This window comes from Rhinopithecus roxellana, chromosome 5 (genome assembly GCF_007565055.1).
Source record: "Rhinopithecus roxellana isolate Shanxi Qingling chromosome 5, ASM756505v1, whole genome shotgun sequence".
In the NCBI taxonomy this organism is placed as follows: domain Eukaryota; kingdom Metazoa; phylum Chordata; class Mammalia; order Primates; family Cercopithecidae; genus Rhinopithecus; species Rhinopithecus roxellana.
Window position 1 is genome coordinate 160,847,040 of NC_044553.1, and position 15,180 is coordinate 160,862,219.

Here is a 15,180-nt window from a genome sequence, read left to right on the forward strand (position 1 = left end):
GCCAGCAGGTGCCACAGGGCTGCACCGGGCTAGGATGCCACACGGTAGGTGGGAAGGTGAAGGCACTGAGGAGCGAAGCTGGCATTTCTCAACCCAAAATGTGCGCAACCTCCACTGATGGCACGAAGTGCTCATCTGGGGCCAGAGACAGCGTGGCCTGCCTAGGACTTGAGACCTGTCACCGGCTGGGTCGGTGACTCGGGCCTAGGGCTTGAGGCCTGTCACCAGCTGGGTGGGTGACTTGGGCCAGCACTGCATCTTCTCGGCGCCTCCCTCCAGGGCCGTTCTGAGAGACGATGTCTCCACAGTGCGTTGGCATAGAACCTAGCACCTGCATGTGGTCATCAGGACAGACACAAAAGTTCATGCAAGGGTCCCCTCTCTGGGCCTGCTCACGCAGGATATTCGTCCTCAATTCTTAGCTACTGGGGCAGAAAGGGCTTGAGCAAACAGAACTGGGGTCCCTGACATCCCAACACACGCAGCCAGCAATTTGCATGCTGTTCAGGCCTCGACTGACAACATGATCTGCCACAGCCTCCACAGGTGGCATCCTCCTCAGAGAGACACAGGCCACCTGAGGGCATCCAGTCCCCGCTGAGCTGGGTGGTCTCCAGCTCCGATTTCACTTAGTACCTGCTTTCTGCCCTCCTTTGAAATCCAGCAGCTGTTACTGAGTGGCTCCGGTGCCACAGGGTGCTCCGGAAAGCAAGCTTTTCTGTGGCTGCCCACAGCCCGCTTCTCTGTTTTCCTACGGGGAAGAAGAGAACGGAGCAGCTCCACTGAGAGCCCGCAGAGCACATGGCCTGTTGGCTTCTTTGTCTCCAATTTGTCTACTGTGTGAGTTGCCACTAGCTCTTCTTTTCTGCATAAGCTGTAGTCAGGGGGCCTTTTTTTTTTCTTTTCTGTCTCAGCCTGGCAGTCTCTGGGCCAGGAACAGAGCTGGCTCTATGAACCAGAGGCACTGCCTACCCAGGGACTCACGGTTTGGGATCAAACTGTCACCTCCACAGTTATGCACACAGGAGTGTCCAGAGGTATGGAATTAGATGACCTCAGGGCAGACAAGTCTTAGATTCACATTCAGCAGGTACTTCCAGTGCCAGGTGACATCCAAAGTGCTCTAACATCTCAGAATGCATCCTGTTCACACCATTTACAAGGGCTACACACCAGGCTCTTCTAGAAGGCTTACTACCCATAGCCTCGGCATCAACCACAAAGTGGACAGCCAGCCCCTCTTTCTCCTGCCATGGAGCTGCTAACAGCCTCATTTTGGGAAGGATATGTCAGAACACAGCACGGTGGGGGCCCCAAGAGGCCCTGACCACTCTTCAGGATAGAGAGCGTGATTCCCAAGAACCACGGACCCTCCAGAGGGCAGTCCCTTGCCCCACTGTGTGCCCATGGGTCTCATTTGCTAGGTCCTGCATCCGCCCCACAGAACCCACGAGAGCGCCTACCTCTGTTCTTGGAAGTAGGGGTGCTGCAGGGCCTGGTGGGCGGCGATTCTCTCATCGGGATCATAGGCCACCATTGCGTGCAGAAGGGAGAGGCATTGTGGGGACAAATTGGTTGTCAGTAGAGGTATTCCTGATCCCCTTTTAAAAGGAAAATCAAAATTCATAGCTCTCGACCTGTATTAAAAGCCCAATGATAATAAACGGTCATGCTGTCACTGAGCGCACCGGCGGTCCACTGTCACGACTAAGGGCCCTGCATGGTGCAGGTCTACACCTGTCCCAGCCCACAGAACGTGCAGCACCAAGAGGGACCCCTGATGTCAATGATGGGCTCTGTGCAGTAATGTGATATCCATGATTCATCGACCATAACTAACACACCATCGAGGGGGTGCTGACCACAGGGGAGGCTGTGTGCACGTGGGCACAGGGCTCTATGGAAACCTAAAACTGCTCTTTAAAAAAATCTATTAAAATAGTCTATGGTAAAGGGGGGATCTGTTATGCTATAAATGTAAGAAAACTACCTTTCCTATAGAAGATTAATATTACCTTCCCGTATGAGAAGAATGAAATAAACTTTAACAAAAAAAGAAGAGTCCAAAATTGTTGCCACCTTCTCCCTCCCTGGGATCTGGGGGCTGCTGGGTGCTACTCGCCCCTCAGCCCACAGGCCCTCCGTGGGGAGTCCCGACTCCCCAGCCTCAGCTTCATCAGAATGACCCCTGAGAGTCTGGGAACACCTCTTCCAGGTGTTGGTCCCGCCAGCAGGGCCATGGAGGGCTGCAGAAAGCCTTCACCACCTATGGTCTGTGCTTGGGGAACATTTCCACCCAAAGGCTTCTACGTCCTGTTTAAATTACTCAGGGAACAGAGCCTGACTCCCCGGCCCTCAGAAAGCCTGTGACAAATCTTTCTGTGATGCTCAAGGAAGAGCTCACCTTTGACACCCCTTAAAGTGATGGGCTCTGTCTGAGCAGCCACTCACTGGCCCTCAAGTGAACTTGGAGCCCTGAGAGTGAGGGGTTTGAGGGAGGCACAGGGAGGGGCTGGCCCTGCCGCAGGTCCTGGCAGGGGAGTGAGTCCACGTCCACTCTCAGAGCACAACACTTACTGTTTGAACTTGGTGAGGGTCTTCTGAGCAGGTGTGCCGATGACATCGTGGATTCTTGAGATTTGGTCCAGTTCATTTACTCCAGGGAAGAGGGGCTGCAGACTGGAAGGGCACAAGGGGCACTGTGGTCAGTGTTAGGGACAAACTGCCCCAAAAAAGCCTCTTGGTGCTGCCCCCCCTCCCCCTAATGCTCTGCAACCCTTCTCCGTGCCGCCTACCCTTCCCCCAAGCCTCTTTACATTTCTAAGCTCTTATCTAGGTGCCACTTCGGAGCCAGCAGACTTCACTCATCAGACCTTGCTGCCATAAGCAAACCCCACTTACAAACCATCTGGACCGCATAGGGGGAGGTTGTGGGAAGCATAAACAAACTTTACCTGCACCCTCTTGTAAGTTCCTGCTCTTCATCTAGTCGCTACCATCAACATCACAAGGTGCTATGTGGCAAAATTAACCAGCAAACAACCCTGGGATATCCATACCAAAGAACTCCCTCAAACTCCCCTCCCCAATATAAACCCCTCATTCTGTAAGCTTGGGGCTACTTCCTCTGACTGTTAAGGGGGCAGCAGCAGGTTAATAAAAACTTGCTTGCCTGACTTTGGGTCAATTTTTCCTTTCTCTTGGCTGACCTTACTTTCTGGTGCCGAAACCCGGAAAGGGGGATAGACTCTGGCCAGGACTCACTCACTATCAATCTCTCTCTCTCTTTCTCTCTTTCTCCCTCTCTGCCTCCCTCTCCTGGCCAATCTCCCCTTCCCTGAACCTGCCGAAGACCCAGAGAATCTCCTAGACTCTCCCATTGCTGGTGACTTCATCCGCCATCAAAGCCTCTGCCAGGGTGAGTAAAAAGAGACTGTTGCCATTCCCTGGAACTCTTTACCATCCATCTCTCCGTTTCCGAAAGACCGTGGCTGGGCCAAGGGCTTCCTCTGCCCTCCGGGCCTCTGGTTCCTCCATTTCAGGGACGCCTAACACGGCAGTTACCTCCTCTATTCCGGACAAGTTCCAAGGGAAAGGGGACGTCATCGGCAGTCTCTTCTTCCTCTACCCCCTCCCTTCCATTCACTATGGGAGTCTCTCAGTCTATTCCTCCTAAAACCACCCCCCTTGGGTGCCTCCTACACAATCTCAGTACTCTTGGCCTCCGTTCAGAAATCTGCCCTAAAAGGCTTATCTTTTACTGTAACACCGCGTGGCCTCAATACAAATTAGACCATGGCTCCCAATGGCCTGAAAATGGCACTTTCAATTCCAACATGCTCAGAGACTTAGACAACTTTTGCCACTGCTGTGGGAAGTGGTCTGAGATTCCTTATGTTCAGGCTTTCTTTACCGTCCGTAGTTGTCCCTCCCTCCGCCAGTCCTGCTGTACTTTCCAAATTCTCCTCGCCTGCTCCAAACCCGGCTGGCCTCCTGCTCCCCTCATCTCAATAGCCCCAGCTGACGACTTCTCCCTTCTTTGATCCCACTGATTTCTCCCCTGCTCGACAACATCCTAATCCTCCACCGGAACAGCATGACCCCCCACTGTACACCTCCACTCTGGCTCTCCCTCTCTCTCCCTCTCTCCAGCCACCCCGCCTCCAACTCTGAGTCCTCCCCATCGCCACCCCGTACTCGTTCTCGAGCCCACCATGCCCAGCAGCCTGGTCCCTTGCTGCTTCTCCGGGAATTGTCAGGGGCCAAAAGGGATCGTCCGTGTCCACATCCCCTTTTCCTTCTCCAATCTCTCCCAAATTGAGAAATGTCTCGGGTCCTTCTCCGATCCCGACACTTATATCAAAGAATTTAAATATCTCATCCAGTCTTATGAACTTACTTGGCATGATCTCTATATTATTTTGTCTTCTACCCTCCTTCCGGAAGAAAAGGAAAGAGTGTGGCTTGCAGCCCAGGCCCATGCTGATGACCTCCATCGGCAAGATCCTACTAGGCCAGTAGGGGCCGCTGCAGTTTCCCTGAGAAAAGCCTACCTGGAATTACCAACCCACAGAATCCGGCCAGGCCTCCTGTAATCATATGATTACTTGCCTCATTGCAGGCCTTAACAAAACTGGCCATAAGGCTGTAAATTTCGAAAAACTCAAAAGAAGCTCCCAAAAGGCCAACGAAAACCCTGCCCAATTCCTTTCTTGCCTTACAGAGACTCCAAAAATATACCTGTGTCGATCCTGCCTCCTGAGAAGTAGTGAACTATTGTTCTTAACACCCATTTTATTTCCCAAACTGCCCCCGACATCTGGTGCAAACTTAAAAAGGCTGAAGATGCCCCTCAGACCCCACATCGAGACCTCCTTAACCTGGCTCTCAAAGTCTTTAATGACAGGGATGAGCAAAATAAATTAGACAAAGCCCAAGGAAATCGTGCTAAATACCAGCTTCTAGCAGCAGCTGTGCATCAACTCAGCCATATTACCCAAGGGCACAAAAGACCCCATAGCAGCAACCCTCCAGGCCTTGTTTTAAGGGCAGCAAAGAAGGCCACTGGGCACGGGCATGTCCTAACCCTCGAGTGCCAAAGAGCCCTTGCCCAGTCAGCCAGCAGACAAGCCACTGGAAGTCCGACTGTCCTCTCAGCAAACGGACAGACAAGCCTGCTCCTCAGAGCCACCACCCCTTTAACGTGACAAAATGTGAAGAATCGCTTGCATTCCTGCAGCTACGGGCCAGGGCCTCCGGCCCCATCTGCCATCACTGCATCAGAGCCCAGGGTAACTCTGCAAGTAGCAGGTAAGCTGATCTCTTTTTTAATCGATAGCAGGGCCACCTACTTGGCTTTGCCTGAATTTTCAGGACCCACTCATCCCTCTCAGGTCTCAGTCATGGGGGATGATGGACTCATCTTGCATCCATGCACCATCAGACCCCTTACTTGCTCTCTGTTTGATACTGTTTTCTCACACTCTTTCCTTATCATGCCTCGTTGCCCTACCCCCTCCTAGGCCAAATTCAAAACCAAATTCAATTTAGAATTCAAATTCAAATTCAAATTTTGGCCAAATTCAAAGCTTCTGTCACCTTTTTCTGCCTCCCTCAACCAGAGTCCCTCTTACTCCTCTCTACTAGTCCAGCCCCTGACCCCTCTCCCCAGCACCCACTTCCCACCTCTCTCATAAACCCAATAGGATGGGACACCGCCACCTGTTCTCTAGCTGCTCACCATGACCCCATCAAAATCCAGTTAAAAGACCTCTCTAAATTTCACAACATCGCCCAATACTCCGTCTCCCTAACCCACCAAAAAGGCTTACAGCCCATCATATACAAGCTCTGTTCACGTGGTCTTCTTAGGCCAACACATTCTTCATATAACACCCCCACCTTTCCGGTTAAAAAATCAGACGGCTCATACCCACTCCCCCAAGGCCTCCAAGCCATCAATCGGGCCGTCCTTCCTATTCACCCCATAGTTCCTAACCCCTATGTACTTCTCTCTCTCATTCCCTCTAACACCACCCACTACACTGCTGTTGACCTAAAAGATGCCTTTTTTTATTATTCCCCTGCACCCTGATTCCCAAAACCTCTTTGCTTTCACCTGGACCAACCCTGACACTCTCCAGTCACAACAACTCACCTGGACTGTCCTCCCTCAAGGCTTCAGAGATAGCCCTCATTTCTTCGGACAAGCTTTAGCTCGAGATCTCACCTCCTTAAACCTTTCCCCTAAGCCGTCTCCTTCAATATGTGGACAATCTTCTCCTTTGCAGCCCTCTCTAGAAGACTCTCAAACCCACACAGTCACTCTCTTAAACTTTCTCTCCACCAAAGGGTATAGAGTCTCCCTGTCCAAAGCTCAACTTTCCACCTCCATAGTAACTTACCTACGAGTTCAACTTTCCCCTGGGGCCCAGGCTATGACCCCCACCCGAGCAGCACTAATAGATCATCTGCCCGCACCCTCCTCCAAAAGCAAAGTCCTTTCCTTCCTAGAACTACCAAGCTTTTTAAGAATATGGATTCCCACCTTTGCCCTCCTAGCTCACCCGCTCTATAAAGCAGCCAAAGGCCCTCTCAATGAGCCTCTAAATCCCTCGCATAACATACTCCCCAGCTTCTGCAGACTTCAAACCGCTCTTGTCACTGCACCAGCTCTGTCCCTACCTGGTATCTCCCAACCTTTCACTCTCTATACTGCTGAGAGCCGAGGAATAGCCCTCGGTGTCTTAGCGCAACAGAAGGGAGACCCTCCTTCCTTTGCTCCTGTAGCCTACCTCTCCAAACAATTAGACAACACAGTCAGAGGATGGTCAACCTGTCTTAGAGCACTAGCAGCAGCGGCCGCTTTAGCTCTAGAAAGCAGGAAACTCACATTCAGTCAAAATACCACCGTCTGCAGTCCTCATCATCTACAGGATCTCCTCTCCTCCCGACCATTAGGCTCCCCTCCTCCTTCCCGGATTCGATTACTCCATGCCCTCTTTATCAAAAATCCCAAATTCAGTCTTGCCAAAAGTTCTCCCCTTAACCCAGCATCCTTCCTCCCTGTGTCTTCTTCTCCTCCTACTCATTCTCGCACTGACATCCTAGATCACCTGCAGCCACACTTTCCTAACATTTCCTCCAAGCCTCTCACCAACCCCGATGACCAACTATTTATAGATGGCTCCTCCTCCGGGCCCACCAGCTCCCCCAAAATTGCTGGGTATGCAGTTGTTTCCCTTGACCGAGTAACTGAAGCTAAGCCCCTACCTCCAGGAACCTCCTCTCAAAAAGCAGAACTCATAGCTCTCACCAGAGCCCTAACCCTTTCCAAAGGCAAAAGAGTCAACATTTACACAGACTCCAAATATGCGTATCACATTCTTCATTCCCGCGCCGCCATCCGGCAAGAGAGGGGACTCCTTACTGCCAAAGGGACCCCATCACTAACGGCCCCCTTATTTACCAACTCCTTCAGGCTGTACATCTCCCAATGGAGGCAGGAGTTATACACTGTCAGGGACATCAAACAGGAACAGATAAAATCTCAAGAGGCAACAGAAAGGCCGATGAGGCAGCAAAAGAAGGCTCCCTTTCTTCCGCTTCTGCCTCCCTCTTCCTCATTACCCGTGCAATCCAACCTCAAGACTTCCGCACTGAAAAAGCCTCATTACTACAACAAGGAGCCCTCCTCCAGGGAGGCTGGATAGATAAGGACCAGATGCCAGACCTTCCCCAGGGACACACCGACAAAATCCTGACATCTCTCTACCAATCCCTCCATATTGATGCACATCCTCTCTATCTCCTCCTCCACCCATATTTCTACTCCCCTTACCTATTTACCTCACTAAAAAGCGTAACTTCAAACTGCCATATATGCTCTGTCACTTCCTCTCAAGGAGCCCCCCATTCCCCATCTACTCCTACACACCAGCTAAGAGGAACACTCCCAGGGGAAGACTGGCAAATAGACTTCACTCAGATGCCTCCTGTCAAAACAACAAGATTCCTTCTCACTCTTACAGACACCTTCTCTGGGTGGGTGGAGGCATTTCCTACCTCTTCAGAAAAAGCCGCAGTAGTCTCCCAGATCCCTATATGAGAAGTCATCCCTAGGTTGGTCTCCCTCGCTCCATTCAATGAGACAATGGCCCTGGCTTCATTTCCCAAATCACTCAACAGCTCTCCCAGTCCCTCGGTGTCCAGTGGCGCCTCCATAACCCATATCGACCCCAATCATCAGGAAAAGTGGAAAGGGCAAATGGAATCCTTAAAACACAGTTGACCAAACTCACTCTAGAAGTCCAAAGGCCCTGGACTTCCCTCCTACCCATAGCTCTAGCCCACATCAGAGCCAGCCCAAAGACACCCTCCTTACTCAGCCCATTTGAATTAACATATGGACGCCCTTTCCTCTTATAAAACAGGCCTCCTTCTGATTCTCAATTAGGAGAATACCTCCCAACACTCTCCCTCATCCGCCACCTCCTCTGCAAAGAGGCTGACCAGGCCCTCCCAATACCACATAAAGGCCTCACTGACCAGACCATCCTACCAGGAGAACATGTTTTTCTAAAAACCCTTAACCTGGCTGGGCACAGTGGTTCATGCCTGTAATCCCAGCACACTGGGAGGCCGAGCCAGGTGAATCACAAGGTCAAAAGATCGAGACCATCCTGGCCAACGTGGTGAAACCCCTTCTCTACTGAAAATACAAAAATAAGCCGGGCATGGTGGTGCACACCTGTAGTCCCAGCTATTCGGGAGGCTGAGACAGAAGAATCACTTGAACCCAGGAGGCGAAGGTTGCAGTGAGTTGAGATTGTGCCACTGTGCTCCAGCCTGGCGACAGAGCGGGACCCCACCCCAAGCTCTGAGTCCTTTGAATCCTCCTTTTCTACAGACCCATCTGACCTCTCTTCTCCTCCCCAGGCTGCTCCTCGCCACGCTGAGCCAGGTCCCAATTCTTCCTCAGCCTCCGCTCCCCCACCCTGTCATCCTTTTATCACCTCCCCTCCTCACACATGGTCTGGCTTACAGTTTTGCGTGGGGAGACTAGGCCTCCCCAACCTGCCCAACAATTTCCTCTTAAAGAGGCGGCTGGAGTTGAAGACATAGCCAAGGTTAACACTCCGCTTTCTTTATCTGACCTCTCCCAAATCAGTTAGCGTTTAGGCTCTTTTTCATCAAATATAAAAACTCAACCCAGTTCATGGCCCATTTGGCAACAACCCTTAGCTTTACCGCCCTACACCCAGAGGGGCCAGAAGGCCATCTTACTCTCAATATGCATTTTATTATGCAATCTGCTCCAGACATTAGAAAAAGCTCCAAAAATTAGATTCCGGCCCCCAAACCCCACAACAGGACTTGATTAAACTTGCCTTCAAGGTGTACAATAATACAGTAGAGGCAGCCAAGTAGCAACGTATTTCTTAATTGTAATTCCTTGCCTCCACTGTGAGACAAACCTCAGCCACATCTCCAGGACACAAGAACTTCCAAACGCCCGAACCGCAGTGGCCAGGCGTTCCTCCAGGACTGCTTCCCCCAGGAGCTTACTTCAAGTGCTGGAAATCTGGTCACTGGGCCGAGAAATCCCCGCAGTCCAGAATTCCTCCTAAGCCGTGTCCCATCTTGCGGGACCCCACTGGAAATCAGACTGTCCAACTCGCCCGGCAGCCACTCCCAGAGTCCCTGGAACTCTGGCCCAAGGCTTTCTGACTGACTCCTTTCTAGATCTTCTCGGCTTTAGTGGCTGAAGACTAATCTGCCTCATCACCTCGGAAGCCTCCTGCACCATCACAGATGCTTTGGGTAACTCTTACAGTGGAGAGTAAGTCCGTCCCCTTCTTAATCAATACGGAGGCCACCCACTCCACATTACCTTCTTTTCAAGGGCCTGTTTCCCTTGCCTCCATAACTGGGTATTGACAGCCAGGCTTCTAAACCTTTTAAAACTCCTCAACTCGGGCTGAGCGTGGTGGCTCACGCCTGTAATCTCAGCACTTTGGGAGGCTGAGGTGGGCAGATCACATGGTCAGGAGTTCGAGACCAGCCTGGCGAACATGGTGAAACCCCGTCTCTACTAAAAATACAAAAATTAGCAGGGTGTGGTGGCGAGCGCCTGTAATCCCAGCTACTTGGGAGGCTGAGGCGGGAGAATCGTTTGAACCTGGGAGGCAGCGGTTGCAGTGAGTCAAGATCGTGCCATTGCACTCCAGCCTGGGCAAAAGGGGGAGACCTTGTCTCCAAAAAAAAACAACAAAAACAAAAACAAAAAAAACTCCCCAACTCTGATGCCAACTTAGACACTATTCTTTTATGTACTCCCTTTTGGTTATCCTCATCTGCCCATCTCCCTTATTAGGTTGAGATATTTTAACTAAATTATCTGCTTCCCTGACTATTCCGAGGCTACAGCCACACCTCATTGCTACCCTTTTCCCCAGTTCAAAGCCTCCTTCACATTTTCCCCTTGTATCTCCCCACCTTAATCCACAAGTATGGGACACCTCTACTCCCTCCCTGGCAGCCGATCACACACCCCTTATCATCCCATTAAAACCTAATCACCCTTACCCCCCGCTCAACACCAGTATCCCATCCCACAGCATGCTTTAAAAGGATTAAAGCCTGTTATCACTCGACTGCTACAGCATCGCCTTTTAAAGCCTATACACTCTCCTTACAATTCCCCCATTTTACCTGTCCAAAAACCAGACAAGTCTTACAGGTTAGTTCAGGATCTGCACCTTATCAACCAAACTGTCTTGCCTGGCCACCCCGTGGTGCCAAACCCATATACTCTCCTACCCTCAATACCTCCCTCCACAACCCATTATTCTGTTCTGGATCTCAGACATGCTTTCTTTACTATTCCTTTGCACCCTTCATCCCAGCTTCTCTTTGTGCTTTCACTTGGACTGACCCTGACACCCATCAGGCTCAGGAAATTATCTGGGCTGTACTGCTGCAAGGTTTCAAGGACAGCCTCCATTACTTCAGTCAAGACCAAATTTCTTCCTCATCCGTTACCTATCTTGGCATAATTCTTCATGAAAACCCACGTGCCCTCCCTGCTAATGGCGTCCGGCTAGTCTCCCAAACCCCAACCCCTTCTACAAAACAACCAACTCCTTTCCTTCCTGGGCATGGTTAAATACTTTCACCTTTAGATACCTGGTTTTGCCATCCTAAAACCACTATATAAACACAAAAGAAAACCTAGCTGACCCCATAAATCTTAAATCCTTTCCCCACTCCTCTTTCCATTCCTTAAAAACAGCCCTGGAAGCTGCTCCCACACTAGCTCTCCCTAACTCATCCCAACCCTTTTACATTACACAGAGCCAAAGTGCAGGGCTGTGCGGCTGAAATTCTTACACAAGAGCCGGGACCATGTCCTGTAGCCTTTTTGTCCAAACAACTTGACCTTACTGTTTTAGGCTGGCCATCATGTCTCCGTGCAGCAGCTGCTGCTGCCCTAATACTTTTAGAGGCCCTCAAAATCACAAACTATGCTCAACTCACGCTCTACAATTCTCATAACTTCCAAAATCTATTTTCTTCCTCACACCTGATGCATATACTTTCTGCTCCCCGGCTCCTTCAGCTGTACTCACTCTTTGTTGAGTCTCCCAGTTACCATTGTTCCTGGTCCAGACTTCAATCTGGCCTCCCACATTATTCCAGATACCACACCTGACCCCCATGACTGTATCTCTCTGATCCACCTGACATTCACTCCATTTCCCCATATTTCCTTCTTTCCTGTTCCTTACTCTGATCACACTTGGTTTACCGATGGCAGCTCCACCAGGCCTAATCGCCACTTACCAGCAAAGGCAGGCTCTGCTATAGTATCTTCCACATCTATCACTAAGGCTACTGCTCTGCCCCGCTCCACTGCCTCTCAGCAAGCCGAACTCACTGCCTTAACTCGAGCCCTCACTCTTGCAAAGGAAGTATGCATCAATAGTTATACTGACTCTAAATATGTCTTCCATATCCTGCACCACCATGCTGTTATATGGGCTGAAAGAGGTTTCCTCACTATGTAAGCGTCCTCCATCATTAATTCCTCTTTAATAAAAACTCCTCTCCAGGCCACTTTACTTCCAAAGGAAGCTGGAGTCATTCACTGCAAGGGCCATCAAAAGGCGTCAGATCTCATCGCTCAGGGCAACGCTTATGCTGATAAGGTAGCTAAAAAAGCAGCTAGCATTCCAACTTCTATCCCTCATGGCAGTTTTTCTCCTTCTCATTAGTCACTCCCATTTACTCCTCCACTGGAAACTTCCACCTATCAATCTCTTCCCACACAAGGCAAATGGTTCTTGGACCAAGGAACATATCTCCTTCCAGCCTCACAGGCCCATTCTATTCTGTCATCATTTCATAACCTCTTCCATGTAGGTTACAAGCCGCTAGTCTGCCTCTTAAAACCTCTCATTTCCTTTCCATCGTGGAAATCTATCCTCAAGGAAATCACTTCTCAGTGTTCCATCTGCTATTCTACTACTCCTCAGGGATTGTTCAGGCCCCCGCCCCTCCCTACACATCAAGCTCAGGGATTTGCCCCTGCCCAGGACTGGCAAATTGACTTTACTCACGTGCCCTGAGTCAGGAAACTAAAATACCCCTTGGTCTAGATAGACACTTTCACTGGATGGGTAGAGGCCTTTCCCACAAGGTCAAAAAAGGCCACCACCTTTTTTGTGTCTTCCCTTCTGTAAGACATAACTCCTTGGTTTGGCCTTCCCACCTCTATACAGTTCAATAATGGACCAGCCTTTATTAATCAAATCACCCCAGCAGTTTCTCAGGCTCTTGGTATTCAGTGGAACCTTCATACCCCTTACCGTCCTCAATCTTCAGCAAAGGTAGAACGGACTAATGGTCTTTTAAAAACACACTTCACCAAGCTCCGCCTCCAACTTAAAAAGGAGGACTCTGTCAAGGACAGAGCCCAAAAACCCACCAACCAAGCAAGTAATTATGCTGAACCCCCTTGGGCACTCTCTAATCGGACATCCTGGGTCCTCCCAATTCTTAGTCCTTTAATCTCTGTTTTTCTCCTTCTCTTATTTGGACCTTGTGTCTTCCGTTTAGTTTTCAATTCATACAAAACCGCATCCAGGCCATCACCAATCATTCTATATGACAAATGCTCCTTCTAACAACCCCACAATATTGCCCCGACCACAAAATCTTCCTTCAGCTTAATCTCTCCCATTCTAGGTTCCCATGCCACCCCTAATCCCACTCGAAGCAGCTCTGAGAAACATCGCCCATTATCTCTCCATACCACCCCCCAAAAATTTTCACGGCCCCAACACTTCAATACTATCTTATGTTATTTTTCTTATTAATATAAGAAGACAGGAATGTCAGGCCTCTGAGCCCAGGCTAAGCCATCATATCCCCTGTGACCTGCACGTGTACATCCAGATGGCCTGAAGCAAGTAAAGAATCACAAAAGAAGTGAAAATGCCCAGTCCCTGCCGTAACTGAGGACGTTACCTTGTGAAATTCCTTCTCCTGGCTCAGAAGCTCCCCCACTGAGCACCTTGTGACCCCTGCCCCCGCCCACCGGAGAACAATCCCTTTTGACTGTAATTTTCCACTACCTACTCAAATCCTATAACGGCCCCACCCCATCTCCCTTCACTGACTCTCTTTTCGAACTCAGCCCGCCTGCACCCAGGTGAAATAAACACCCTTGTTATTCACACAAAGCCTGTTTGGTGGTCTCTTCCCACGGACACGTGTGACACAACCCCTACTGCAGCCAAACTCTGAGGACATACCCCCTGGTATCACCTTTCCAGATTAAAGAGAACTCCCACCTCCGATCCACCAACCAGCACCTCACCAACTTGTAACTGGTATTCCAGCACACTCCTTGGGCCAACCCAACTCCACCTTACATCCATCCCAGAAGAAACTTCACATCCGTAAATCCATCTATCTCAAACAGGTTTAAACTACTGTTACAACTAGCTTCCTTTAATGGAGACACTCTATTATACCTTAATTGCAGGTATTATACTACTTACCCTGTTGTTTGCAGTGGGATTATATAGTGTAATTCCTTCCAATTCGAATACCAGCCAAAAAGTCTCCCTCACTTTAGCCTTCTGCCTAATGGTTACCCTTATAGCAGGAATCACAGTCGCTAATAAACATTGCCACATCCTCCCTAGATGCCCTGCCTTTGTCTATCCTACCACTTCACTCTCTTCCTTCACACCCTCTCACAAGGTATTTCCTGGTTCCACCCATGGAACAACACCCTGGAGGCCTTTTTCAAGTGTATAACCAACCTTTTCTTCCAAGGCTCTTTCTATGGCTTCACTCTGGGTGAAACCGAACTATTTACTTTTCTGCTCACTCTCTGCCTTTCTAACCCATCTTATAATCAATACCCCAACCCTTCTTTCAGCCCAACCAATACCTACAACCCCTGAACACCTATACAGAACACTTAATCTCACACACTCCTTACTAAAAAACTCCAATTCCTCTCTGGCAAGAGACTGCTGGCTCTGCGTATCCCTCCTCTCCACAACATACAATGCAATCCCTGCCTCAGCCTACAACTGGACTTCCACCCAAGTAACCTACCATCCTGAAATCCTCATTAACAGCCCCCCTCAAACTCGACACACAGGCATTAACAAAAATCTCCCCCCAGTTAGCCAGCGAGTTCGGTCTAGCTGTGACAACCTGACATCCCTACTTACACAACCTATCCCCCTACCGCAGCTGTGATAAAGGCATATTAGGAGCCATAACAACCCACACAATCTTATCCTATCTAGCACCACTGTGCGCCAATGACATCTACCCTCAGGCATTCCCCTCAGCCACCTAAATTCCAAACTGTGCAACTTACACTGCACAACTCAAACCCTCCACCGAACATACTACTCTCAAAGCCACCAACAATAAAGACAAGCTTCGTTTCTCTAGCCCCTCAGCCCTTGACACTTCCCACCTCCTTAACAAAAACTCAGAGTGCTGCAAGGGCTGACACCTCCCCTGTTTATCCTTCTTCCCTTGGCTCCCCTATCCATGCACCACCCCTGCACCTGCCACCCGCGACTGTGTCCTTATCCCAACATTCATCAACACTCCCACATGGATCTTAGTGGACACAAAACGCTTCCT

General features: G+C 50.0%; 1 protein-coding gene across 3 annotated transcripts in view; it reads right to left on the reverse strand.

Annotated features, from left to right (window-relative positions):
* The window catches only part of MOK (MOK protein kinase), a 75,502-nt gene that overhangs the window by 2,278 nt on the left and 58,044 nt on the right, over positions 1-15,180 (reverse strand). For 2 of the 3 annotated variants that reach the window (XM_030930180.1, XM_010353623.2), the window contains exons 8-10: positions 2,578-2,679; positions 1,464-1,637; positions 637-751 (exon numbers count right to left, since the gene is read on the reverse strand). In XM_030930180.1, coding sequence (XP_030786040.1) covers positions 637-751; positions 1,464-1,637; positions 2,578-2,679 — 391 coding nt within the window. Of the gene's footprint in view, positions 1-636; positions 752-1,463; positions 1,638-2,577; positions 2,680-4,399; positions 4,437-15,180 lie in introns of those variants that run through there. The other variant, XM_030930181.1, reaches the window with a different exon arrangement.